Genomic DNA, 13646 nt, shown 5'->3' on the forward strand with positions numbered 1-13646 from the left:
AACGCCAGTCACAAGTCTTAGATTGTCCCTGGTACTTCTGCCCAACAACCTGCTATAAATCAAGAGTCCCATGACTCCTTAGGGTTAATAATTTGCTAGAACAGCTCACAGAACTGAGAGAAACACTTAACTTCAGTCTACAGGTTTATTATGTAATAAAGGATATGATAAAAGATTAAGATGTACAGCCATATGAAGAGATACGTAGGGCGAGAGCCAGACGAGTCCTGAGAGAAGGCACTTCTGTCCCGGTGGACTTGGGTGCTCTGCCCTTTTGGCACATGGGTGTGTTCACTAACTCAGAGGCTCTCCGAGCCCTATACTTTGTGATTTTTGTGGAGGCTAGATCATGTAGGCATGATCAATTATTAACTAAATTTCCAGCCCCTCTCTGCTCTCCAGAGAATGGAGGGTGTGGGTGTGAGAGCAGGAGCTGAAAGTTCCAAGCTTCTAACCATGCTTGGTCTTTCTGGTGACCAGGCCACATCCAGAAGTCCAACAAGAGTAGCCACATTAGAACAAAAGATGCTCCTGTCACCCAGGAAATTCCAAGAGATTTAGGAGCTCTATGTCAGGAGCTAGGGTCAAAGACCAAATAGTAGCAGGAACTGAGGGTAGAAACTGAGAGTAGGCTATTATTTCATAGAATCTCTCAGAGAATTGGGGAGAACCCAGTGAATTTCTTCTTTTCACTTACATTTCTGTTTGCTGAATCCCAACTTAAAACTGAGATTTTGGCAGCCTGCTCCTTTCCTTTTCACTGCAGTGCTCAATTGATTATTACATTTGTCTCGACTTAGTTCGTATTCCAGGCCCTTTCTAACAGTGTGGTCACAGCAGCAGCTCTGGCTTTGCTCAGTTCTTCAAAGTGCAGCAAAGAGGGGTACAGGGTATCTTGGGGGGCAGTTCAGGCAGGCAGAAACACATTTACCTCTTGCCTTTCCCTGTGCCTAATTCAGCCGGTGAAGTGTGGCCTCATTCATTAATTCTCACAGAAGCATTCAGAGGAGGAGAGAGGATAGGGCTGATTTTTATCTCCAGGCAGCAGTGGCTCTGAATTTTTACAGGAGCTTCACAGTGAATTCATTAATCAGTGAGATAAGATGTCCGCCCCCACTGCCCCCCGCTGCATATTGAAATATTACCCGTTTGATCAGGCTGGCACTTTTAATTCTAAAAACACTGAAATCATAGATTCGGAGAACTGCAATAATGAGATTTATCTATATAATTTTAGTGTATTCATTCATTCATTCAACAAATATTTATTAAGCAGCTACTATGTACCTAGGCACTGTGCCGGAGCTACAACTCTATCACTTAGGAACATTGCTTTATATCTCTAAGCCTCAGTATTCTCGCCTGCAAAAAGGGAAAATAATAGTTCTTCCTCATAGGATTGTTTCATGAATTCAGTGGGATATACATGTGAGTACATATTAAGCACTCAAAAAATGCCCATTGACATTGTTATGAACAAATGTGGACCCTGATCCCGCTGAAGAGTCTAGTGGAGAATACATACAAGTAAACAGGCAATTAGTATGAAAACCACTATGAGGGAAGAACTGCAGGTCCACAAGATCACATACAAGAGAAACCCTAACCCGCACTTGGGACTTCAGGAGGCTTCCTAGATGAAGTGTCTCTGAAATAGAAACCCAAAATGAGAGTCAGCCAGCCGAGCATGGTGGACGAAGTACTCCAGACAAAGAGAACGGCATTTCCAAAGGCTCAGGGGTGTGGGAGAATGGGCCTTTCAGGGAGCTAGAAGGAGAGTGGTACTACTCAAAGAGAACTACTTTTTAATCATAGACTTTTCATTTACGTGTATATCCTTCAAGTTTAACTGCACAGAGAGACACTTATTTCCCCTGAAAAATGAGATCGCTCTATTTTAGAGGCTGCTCTTTTTCTATACACTAAAACAAACATCTTTCTACATCATTAAATATTCTCAAATATAATTTTTAGTGACTGCAAAATCTCCATTGTTGGATCTACCATAATTTGTTTATTCATTAATATGTTTAATGAACATTAGTTGTGTCCAGGGTTTTTTTCCCACTAAAAATAATGCTGTGATGACCATCAAACCAATTAAAATTCTTTAGTCATAATTTTTAAAAAAAGAGAGGGGAGGAATCTGAGGAAGTTAAGCAGAGAAGAAATGGGGTAGTCTAAAGCCGAAGCACCTAGCTTCAAAAGGACAGGACCCAGGGCAACATGGAATCTAGGTGGCAGCACCAGTAGAGTCAGTCTTTTTAAGGCGCTACTCCACAAAATAAATCCACTCCAGCTACTCTCAGTGGGCTTGGCCACACTGTTCATTTTCCAGTTTCTCCAGAAAGAAAGCGCAATTGGCCTAACAGAATCATTCCCTCTTCTCATGGGAGCTCAGGGAACCGTGATAAACAGAAAACAATCATGGCTGAATCATTTCCCAAAAGAAAATCCGGATGCTGTAATCGGAAGAAGGAGGAATTGATATTGGGGAACAAAACCAACAATGACCATTACAACCATTTTAAAGATAAATCTTTGCATATATCTATGCTTATTTCTTTGGAATAAATTATGAATTGGAATTGTTGGGTTAAAAAGTATGCAGCAAGTTAAGGTTTTTGGTGCATATTGCCAAGTTATTCTCAAGAAAGGTTATTTCTAGTGATTCATTTTTTTATTGTGGTAAAACATATGTAATTTAAAATTTGCTAATTTAACCATTTTAAGTGTACAATTCAGTGCCATTATGTACATTTATAATGTTGTGCAAGCATCTTCGCTACCTATTTCCGAAATTTTTTGTCACTTCAAATAGCAACTCTGCACCCATTAAGCAATAACTGTCCCCCGACCTCTGGTACCCTCTATTCTACTTTCAGTCTTTATGAATTTACTTATTCTAAATATTTTGTGAAGTAAAATCATACAATATTTGCCCTTTTATGTCTGGCTTATTTCGCTGGTCATAATGTTCTTAAGGTTCATCCATGTTCTAGCGTATCTTCATTCTTTTAATGGCTGAATAATATTTCATTGTATATATAGACCACACTTTGTTTATTCATTCATCTGTTGATGGGCACTTGGGTAGTTTCCACCTTTTGGCTATTGTGCATCATGTTGTGATGTTGTTTGAGTCCCTGTTTTCAATTCTTTAGGATGGAATTCCAGGAGTGGAATTCCTGAGTCATATGGCACTTCCGTGTTTAACTTTTTGAGGAACGGCCTAACTTTTCCACAGTGACTGCACCATTTAGCAATTCATTCTTGATGCTAAACACTGGGAAACATTTCATTGGCGTGCTAGACCTTCATGATCTAACTATACAAGTTGTTGAAACAATAATTGTTCAAATGCATTTTTTTCCAAAAAATAGCTCTCAAAATCAGATAGTTTGGCATTTTTTCACAACAAATTTATCAGTTCTGGCCCTATCATTTGAATCCCAATGTCACCTACTTTGTCCCAGTGAACAGATGAAAGCAAGCCTTTATAAATTCTTTGTGCAAGCTTGTGATTGCTTTCATTTGCAGTACGCCTGGAATTCTGACTTCATACCCCAGTGTTTCTGGTGCACTTTATGTGATGGTCCTTTGGCCTGCGTTTCTAGGTTGGAGGCTTCGTGGGCTGTGATTCCACTCAGTTCTCTGTTTGGGCATCATCCCAATTGTATTGGGCTAGGAGTTTCTCACTGCTGCCACTGCCTGCTCCATAGACCCCCAGCTAAGCCAGTGCTCCCTCCACCCTTACTGAGGTCTGGGATAGATGGGGCTGCGTGCAAAAACCTCTGTAATTTTGTTTTCAGAAGATTACCTGAAGTCCAGCTATAGATAAGACTGGGTAAGAGAACAAGGGGCAGGGGGCCAGGCCAAAGGAAAAACAGGTGCTCTGTTAGGCTCTGGAAATACAGCTATGAGAAAAATACAGTCCCTTCATCATGGATTCATAATCTGGAAGGGAAGGGACATATGAATCAGAAAATAAATGTGCAAACGCAAACTAAATCAAGTGTCCTAAGAGAAAGAAATGGTTCTCTGAGAACATGTAACACAGAGATATGATTTAGCTCAGGCAGGAGATGGGGGTGCTCCAGGAACCCTTCCTTGAGAAAGGGACTCTAACACTAACATCTGAGTTAAGAGTTAACAAAGTGCTGCAGTGTGTGTGTGTGTGTGTGTGTGTGTGTGTGTGTGTGTTTATGGCAAGTGGCATGTCAGGGAGGGATGTGTGGGTTGGGAGTGGGAGGTAATTACAGAAACAGGAAGGCCCTCAACATGGTGGGAGGGGAAAAAAATCAAAGTTCTCAAGCATGAAGGTGAAGCGGCTAGGGCCCAATTTGTGTTAAAACCACTGCTCTCCATCTTTAGCTTGTAAGCATTGGGAAGCCATTTGACGGTTGTAAGGAGGTCAAACAATGGATTGGAGGGGATCTCATTCCCCCTAGAGAGGGCAGCAGGGAAAAGTGTAGCTTTTAGTATTTCCAAGGATGCTAGAGTTACTTGGAAACTTTCTGGAATTGCCCTGCAGCTCCCTCTCTGCGGAAGCAGTCAGAACAGTGGGCTCCTCCCTTCCACTGAGCTCTGGCAAGCACCACATCTGGGGCAGGAATCCACCATCATTTTCCATTTCATTTCTCCTTGGCTCTCCAAGGTCAGATGCCTAGATAAAGAGTGGCTACTGGAGTAGCATTTGTGCCACTAGAGTTAACTAGGTTTTTGTAACTTCAGAAGTCAGACAAGAGGCTCTATGAAGGAAAAATATTTGTCTTTTTGCTGTCACACTTCAGTGCATGTATACTTCCCAGAAGCAGAAAATACTGAGATTAAACAAGTTTAGGCACCTGTGGTAAGGCCTATCGGTGCTCAGGAAAACCATGACCTTTGAAGCCAGCAAAGTTATTGTTTCACTCCCATTCAGCCCTGGCACCCTCTCATCGGTTTCAGGAGGTGAATCTTTATTTGATCATTCATTCAATCAAAGGACATTTGTTAAGTACCAAAATCCTTATTCAGAGGCACTGGAGATGCAAAGGTAAGCCCTGATCTCAAAGAGCTTCCTTCCACCATCTTTAACCTTTCCCATATATGCACACACACACACACACACATGACATACACACACACACAATAATATACACATACCAGTTACCAGTTATGTTTATGTTTGGGAGGCAACTTAGAGCATAACTGTGTACATACTATAACTATTTCCATGAAGCTAAAAACAGTCTTTCAAGGAATAAAGAGAGGAATAAGCAACATTTATTAAATACTTTTATATGTCAAGCACTATGATAGATGTTTCCAGTTGTATTATCTCATCAAACCTCTATGAAGAAACTGAGTTTTGGATATAATAAAAAAACTTTCCAGGGTTCTAATATGTCCTCAGAAAATACTTGTAGAATGAAAGAATGTAATTACAGCTCTGTTAGTCAGCGCCTTGGGCCACAGCCCAGCACTCTCTTTTCATCCCTACTTCTATAGTGTATCATCGAGGGTCTCATAATCACCCAGTGTAGACAACCTACTCAGCAAGCCCAAGACCTGCTTACACCTCCATAAGTAGCTGCCCCTTGCCACCTTTCCAGCCCAGTGTTGCATACTTCAGAGCTACAGTCCACTCTCAGAAAGCCAGACTCCAGAGTGAGGTCCACACAGGTCTTGCCAACAAGTTAGGGACTACCTAAACAGAGAATTCTGGGATTGTGGGGACTCAGAACATGATCTACAAAGAAGCATGGGCCCTTGGCTGTGTGGGCTTCTTGCCCCATGGAGAGGGGTACAGCTGAAGGTGGGCCAAAGGTTGGCTTCCAGCTCTAGATTAGTGGAAATAATAAATGTGAGAAATGAGTGAAATAAGTAGATAAAGACAAAACATTTCAAAAATATACAATGGATTCATATGTACTTACAATGACAAAAACAAACTTCAGAACTAAATTTCAGGAACACATTGGGAAAGACTTAACCAATGCACATTTGTTAGTTATTACTATTACTCTGTTTGATTTTGTTTTCTTTTAGGTATGTTCTTGACTTATCCCTGGCAGAAGTTGATCTCACTAAGCTTTTGTGGTCTGGGATTGGGTTAGGAGGAGGTGATGTTGAGGACAGAAGGGAAATATGGTTCTTGTTGCTGTGCTGCCAAGAGCCATCCCATCCTCTGGAATTAAGATTTGAGCATTTAAAAAGCTACGAATCCTGTTTAATGCTCATTCTCTATATCCAATCAATCACTATGTCCAATCAATTTTATCTAATAAATATCTCTCAAATCCCTGTTCTTCTCTCTAGTTTAATTTCCTCACTTTAATCAAACTATTATCATTTTTCTTCTCAGCTCACCTCTTAAATGGTTTTCTCCAATCCATTTTTTGCACAACTGTGAAAGTCAGCTTGCTAAATGTAAATTGAATAATGTCACTTTCTCTCTTAAAATTCAGCAGTGGGTTCTCATTTTTTTTTTTTAAGACAGTTTCTAAAATCCTGAGGTCTACACGAACTGGACCTAGCATCCTCATCTTGTATTCACTCGCTGAGCTCCAAGCTGAATTGGTCTGTTTTCAGATTCTCGAACATTCCAAACTCCCTCCCATCTCAGAGCCTTTGCATAAGTTTGCTCTCTTGTCCAAGACATTTCCTATCCTCTCCTCTCTTTTTCTCAAATCTTAAATGTCGCTTCATGAGAGAGTCCTTCCCTGACTGCCCCTACCCTCAGACTGGGTCACATCTTCTGTTAGGTTTCATAGATTCCTCCATTATCATTAGCAGTATCAAAATTAATTAATTGCCTAACTCATTGGCTTGGGGACTATCTTTCTTGCTAAATTATAAACTTCATCAGAGCAGGAACTGTATTTGTTTTATTCACCACTGTATCTCTAATGCCTAGCACAGAGCCTTAAACACAGTACACATTTCATAACTAAATTCTAGCACCTTCTGCAAGCCAGGCACTCCTAGGCGCAGGCTGTAGGAATGGGTAAGTAATCTCAGACCTCAAGGAGCACATGGTTCAGTGATTAATCCAGTAAATTCTGCAACCCTCTGTCAGTTTCTTTCTCTTTTTCCATTTATTTTGGTTCAGCTTACTCCATATACTGCATTGTCTCGCTTTCAGACAACAATTGACTTTTTGACAAATACTAAAGAAAAAGAAAAGATTTAAAACCTCTGTCTTTTTAGTGTCATCTGTTATTAGTTTTCTCTCTCCAGCTAATAAATGGACACTATTTTTCTTCAACCTCTTCTCACATCTGATACACTTAAAGAATGTATGGCTGTGTCTCTCTTTGTCCCTTGAAAATTGCAATGCATTCCTTGCTTTGGATTTTTTTTTATTATTGACATAAAAAGCCATTATGTTTGCCTTCCTTCTTGATGACTCTTATTGTCTGAAAACTTCTCAATATATTCCATCTTTCATACGATGTCCTTTTTTGTTGTTGTTAGAGATGTATGTGCATTCTTTTTTCTTTCAGTTTTATGCATAAAGATAATTTTTTCTGCTTTTTTATTCATTTCCTTAAGAAATGTTTAGACATAATTTTATTTGTTTAATTCTGTTTATGATTATATAAGCGACACATTCATAGTAAAATAAAAAAGAGTGAGAAAGAGGAGGGAAAGAGGGAGGGACAGAAGTAGGGAGAGAGGAGGGCAGGAAATATAGTTTCAGGCAACTAAGAGCTGGTTTACAAGAGGGAAAGAAAAGGACAGTGAGAGAGGGAGGGTGGAGTGTTAAAAAAGAGGTATAAATAGGGAACCGATTGAAGAACAGGTGAGAGAGGAATCTGAAAATGGTGCCTGGAGCTAAGTAAAGGTGAAAATTTCACATTCACCTTGGTTTTTAATATACCATCAATTGACTTACCAACCTAAATCCTCTGTTCCTCTGCAGGAAGAGGTGGTAAACTAAGAGCAAGTCTCCATAAACCCATCTCTCTTTGGGTAAAATAGATGCCGGCCTGTGGGTAGATCGATGATGGTATCTTCAGAAAGGAAGCTCTGATAGACAAATGCAGACATAATTATTTTTTATTATCTTTTTAATTTATCCTTTGACACATTCAGAAGATTATCTATGCCTATGTGTTACTTTTAAAACAAAATAATACAATCAGCACCTGCGAATCCACCACCCAACCCCAAAACTAAAACATTGCTGATAACTCCTATAAACCTGCAAGTCCTCTTATATTCCATTCCCTTGATTCTTCCCACTTAAGGTAACCATTATTCTGAATTTTATGTTTATCAACCTATTGTTTGTATGCCTATATGCACGATTGTATTACAAATGTATGTGTGCTTAATACATATATGACCTAAATGTAAACAGATATTTTTATACAACAAAAAGCAAACATTTGCTACAGCATATGAGAAACATACAGCTATTGCCTAGATCACATGCTTTACCTGGGCACATTATCCTCGAATTCTGGGGGTGGGGTGGGGTGGGGCGGGGAAATTAAGGCTTTTTGTCCATTCATGTACACTTTGGGAAGTGGAAGTGAAGAGATTCATCACAAATAGTTTTCTTACAACACCGAGAGGATAGGCAGGGAGAAAAGGACTGTATAAGCACTCTGAAAGGGCTGGGGAATGGAAAATCAGCGAATCTGCCATCAGAGCAAACTTGGAGCTTAACACTGGATTCTCCTTATTGCTACACTTACTACTAAATGGTGAATAGAAAATTTCTAAAAATAAAAATGTTTTCTGTTTTTAGTCTCTGAATTGAAAATATTTCTGTTTTCTTCTCCTTTCAAGATTTATTTTCATTATAAATGATCTGGGATACTTTCTTTATAGAAAAATACTACATGATTATGAACTTTTACTTTTAAAGGAAGGAAGGGAAAAAAAGAGGGAGACAGGCAGGGAGGGAGGGAGGGTGGGAGGAAAGGAGGAAAGAAGAGTTCTGACTGGAAAGGGTTTACTTTTCAGTTCCTTTCATATTTGTTTATAATAAGACTCAATATCATAAAAATGTAAATTCTCTTCATTTGATCTGTAAATTCAATGAGATTCCAGAGTAGCAGTAGATTTCATTTAAATACTTGATTCTGAAATGTTTATGACTGAGTAAATGCCCAACATTAGCAAAACCATTTCTGAAGAATAAGACAGGAGGACTTACTCTACCAGAGTTCAAGACACATATAAAACAATGGTAATTAAAATAGTGTGGTATTGGTATAGGACAGAAAATGGGATATAATAGAGAGCCCAGAAACAAACCCATGAATATATGGAAGTTTGATACATGATGCAGAGGGCACTGCAGATCACTAAAGAAAAGAGAGACTACTTAATAAATGATGCTGGTATAATTGACTATTTGGAAAATATGAGATTAGATATGGAAAAATGTGAGATTAGATATATCATACCTCAGATCAATTCTAGATTGATTAAAGACTTAACTAAAAAAAAATTAAAAGTTTTAAAAGAAAATATAAAATATCTTTATGAACTAGATGTGAGGAAGGACTTCTTAACATACAAAAAGAGCTAAATATCGTATGCCCACTAGATTTGAAAAAATTAAGAAGTGTAAAAATAACAGGTGTTGGCAAGGATATGGATCAAAGGGAATGTATACAGTCGCTGCTTGAAGGAAGTATAAGTTGGAATAATTGGAATCACTTTGGAAAACAATGGCATTATCCTATAAAGCTGAATATTTGTATACCTGTTAGGACACAGCAATTCCACTCTTAGGTATTACTCTAGCACTGTGTTTTTCTAACTTTACTGAGCTGCAGCATCAGGTGGAGAGCCATGCAGTTTGGCTCCCACCTCTGGAAATTCTGGTTTAAGAGGTCTGGGATAAAGTCTGTAAATTTGCTTTTTTAAGAAGTACACAAATGATGAGACTGCTGCTGGTTTCCAGTCAGTTGCAGTAGTGCTTCTCCAGATTTCTTCACCTGTGTCTTAGGAAACAGGAATGAGAATGTTGAAAGCCATATTGGTCATAATAGCAAAAATCTGGACACAACCCAGTTATCCATCAGCGGAAGAATGGATAAATTGTATGTAGTATGTTCACACAATGAAGTATACGACATTGAAATGAATAAACTATAAGTATGTGTAACAACCTGGATGAATCCTAGAAGCGTAATAGTAAGTAAGAAATGTAAGTCACAGAAAATTACATATAGCATGACACCACTTTTTAAAAACTAAAAAATTAAATAATATATTGCTTAGGAAAAAATTAAATATAAAACAAGAGAATGAAAAGCACAGAAAATGAGATAAGGAAGAATCGCATAACTAGTTGCAACAGTGTGAATATTATGGTAGCTTTTAAGGTGAATGATGGTTTCAGAATTATCATAAGTTACATATATTCTCCTGTATATGGAAAACATATACATAGTACACTTAAAAAGGAAAAAAAAATTAGATAGGTACCAAGCAGGTACACTAAATGAGACAGGAAAAAATTAGAAGGACACTAAAATTGTAATAACTAAAATACTCATTGGATATAGTAAATGACAGAAATGATCCTGGAGAAAATTGATATGCAATGTGCAGGACAAACTAGAGAAATCCTCTTGCAGAGAGAAAACAAAAAAAAAGATTAAAAAATCATGAAAAAAGAGATGATACATGTGCAGAATTGAGGATAGAGATCTAACAGTCTCCTGAAACAGAGATTGGAGCAAACAGAAAGAAATAAGATTAAAGTTATATTTAAAGAACATTCTCACAGGTTGAAGAAAGACCTTAGTATTTCTCATCAAAAACACTCCCAAATGCTAGCAAATTAATGCAGAAGCCCACATTGATGCATTCCTGGTAAAAGTTCAAATATCAAGAATAAAAAGTGACTCTTACAAGCATTCTGCCAGAATACAAAAGATAGAAAATAAACAGACTAACCAAACATAGAGTAAAATTCATCCCAACAGAGTAAAATTCATGCTAGCCTCAAACTTCTCTGGAAAAATAAACACTACAAAAAGAGTGATTTCAAAGTTTATTTGGGAAAATAAATGAATATGACTACAGAAACTTTGAACAAAGAAAGAAAAATTATAATGAAATAGATTTGAACCATAGATATTAAAAATGTAAATTATAATCATTAAAATGATGTGAAACTGATAAAGAAATGGAGAGTTCATTAAAAGAGAATAGTAAATCTAGACACAGAATTATATATAAGATTTCTTATCAATATATCATGATACACATGTCATAAAATAGATACGATATATTCATGTATTTACATATACTTAATATGTATTATATATTATGTGACATACATTTATATATAATGTATATGTAAATATATTAAAATGTATGGTATGCAATTATATAATATTAATATATAATAATTCTAGATAACATAATGTATAATACCATTTATATTTATATATTAACATACATTTAAAACTTAATATGTGATAAAGATGTGCCTAGGAGCAGGTTATTCACTATATGATGGTACAACAACCAGTAAATTTTTCAGAAAATAATAAAGCTGGTATCATAAACCAAAATATTTTTCAGTAAACTAAAGAGTTAAATTTTTAAATGATAATATAAAAAGAACCAGAATAAGTGAAGATTTATCTGAACCTGTGCAAGGAAGTACTTTCTAAGAATAAAAGAAGAAGAAGAAATCAAGAGAAAAAGATTGACATATTTTCCTATAAAATTTTTTTAAATTCTCCATGTCAAAAAAAAAAATCATAAAAAGCAATAAAAGGCAAACTACAAACTTGGACAGAATATTTGCTTCATATAAATTCTAACGATTCTTACCACTAATACTAAAACATATGTTACAGTAAGAAATGTTACTTAAGGAAATCAGTAAGAAAAAGGTAGACATCCCATTGGAAATATGGGTGATTGTGATAAACACATCACAAAGTAATATTCAAAGACAGAAATTGTAATAAATAAGAGAAAATTCAACCGACGAAATTTTTTTCATCTATTCGATTGAGAATGATGAAATATTTTCCATTTTAAATATCATGAGACGATATTTAACAGCCATCCTCTAAGGGCACTTAAAGTTAATTAAGGTAAATGGTCTAGCAAGGTTTAGAGCTCATGTCTCAGGGCAGATGTGGAGCTATTCTGGTGACAAAGGGGCTTTGAGACTTTGTTCTGATTTATGCAACTCGCCAGACATTTTTAAGCAGTTGATATTATAGATGGCCACATAAGAAAAAAATAGCGATTATTAAGAGGCTTCTGCCTTAAAACATGAAGGCTGAGAAGACATAGCTGATGTCCTTAAGACCTTGAATAGCAGGCACTGAATAGTATGTTCACTGAATTCCAGAACTGGAGGTCAGGGGGTTCCTAGACAAACTAGGAGGCCCTGTGTAACATAGTGAGTTATAAACATTGAAGACGTTACCCCGTAATAGTTGATAAGAGCTTATGCTATACGAATGCAAATTTTATTTTGTATCAAATACAAAGACAAAATATGACAATAGCAAATACAATACAAATTAAGGTGACGGCGAAGAGGCTTTCATAAGTCCAAATACATATGTGGGTTACAGACTAAATGTTATTCAGTTCCAAACTGACCCTTGAAAAGTTAAAAGCATCACATTCTTTATAGTTTAGAATTATTTTTTTTCTTTTAGAATTATTGAGGATGACCCAGCATTAGCACCATGGTTTGCAAACATTCTTTTGTTTGTGTTTCTGACTCTGGAATCCTGCCTCTAGAAACTTTTATCTCCCTCGCACTAGTTGTCTTCAGTGACATCATTTGGAGGATGACAGTTTGGATTCTAATATTGGTGGCAATCCTAAAGACTGGAAACTTTCCATTTTACAAGTAAACAGAAGCCATAAACTAGTATGAAATTACGGTCATAGAAAAAGAAAGTTGAAAATATAAGGCCCAACTGTTATTTTGTATGTAAAAAGCGTTCATTCATTCATTTGTATGCCTTTCTGGGTCTTCCCACTTACATCTGGTCAGTTGAAAAGGCCACTGTGGACAGTGCTGGATTCACTATCAACCCAGGGTGAACACTTCATTGGGGTGAGCATGCTTACTGGGTTAGAGTCACATTGGTCCAGATTCACTGTACTCCTGCTAAGAAATACTTTCTGGCCTGTGTGTTTGTCATGTGTACTCAGAACGCCTGAACGTGCGTCCTTTCCTAACTTTGCCTCTTTATTCTCCTCAGGACTACTGGCTCTCTCTCCTTTACAAGCGCCTGGTCGGCCCCAAAGTCTTGGCCGTGCACGTGGCTGGGCTCCAGCGGAAGCCACGGCCAGGCCGAGTGATCCGGGACAAACTAAGGATTTATGCTCACTGCACAAGCCACCACAAGTAAGTCTTCGCAGAGATGGCCCAGAAAGCCACCCTATGGGCTTCAGGCTTTCTGCCCCTCTTAGAATTCCGTGTCATTTGGGACTCCTTCAAGACTTACTGAAAACTGCCTCTGGAATCACTCACTCTACCTGCTCTTCTCGGGTTTCAAACACTCTCTGATAAATAGCTTTTTCTCCAAGTAAACCCCTTTCTCACACTTAGAGGATTTATTCATAAAAGGTTCATTAAAATACATGCCATTTGTTCATTTACTTCTTCATTCAAAAAATTTTTATTGAGTATTTTCTCTGTGCCA

General features: G+C 37.5%; 1 protein-coding gene across 3 annotated transcripts in view; it reads left to right on the plus strand.

The window, feature by feature from the left end:
- HPSE2 (heparanase 2 (inactive)) overlaps positions 1–13646 on the plus strand; it is a 536390-nt gene that overhangs the window by 496044 nt on the left and 26700 nt on the right. For all 3 annotated transcript variants that reach the window (XM_039871547.1, XM_039871548.1, XM_039871549.1), the window contains one exon: positions 13203–13348. In XM_039871547.1, the coding sequence (XP_039727481.1) occupies positions 13203–13348 (146 nt within the window). The remainder of the gene's footprint in view (positions 1–13202; positions 13349–13646) is intronic.

The sequence above is a fragment of the Pteropus medius genome, unplaced genomic scaffold (assembly GCF_902729225.1).
Source record: "Pteropus medius unplaced genomic scaffold, Ma_sr-lr_union100, whole genome shotgun sequence".
In the NCBI taxonomy this organism is placed as follows: Eukaryota; Metazoa; Chordata; class Mammalia; order Chiroptera; family Pteropodidae; genus Pteropus; species Pteropus medius.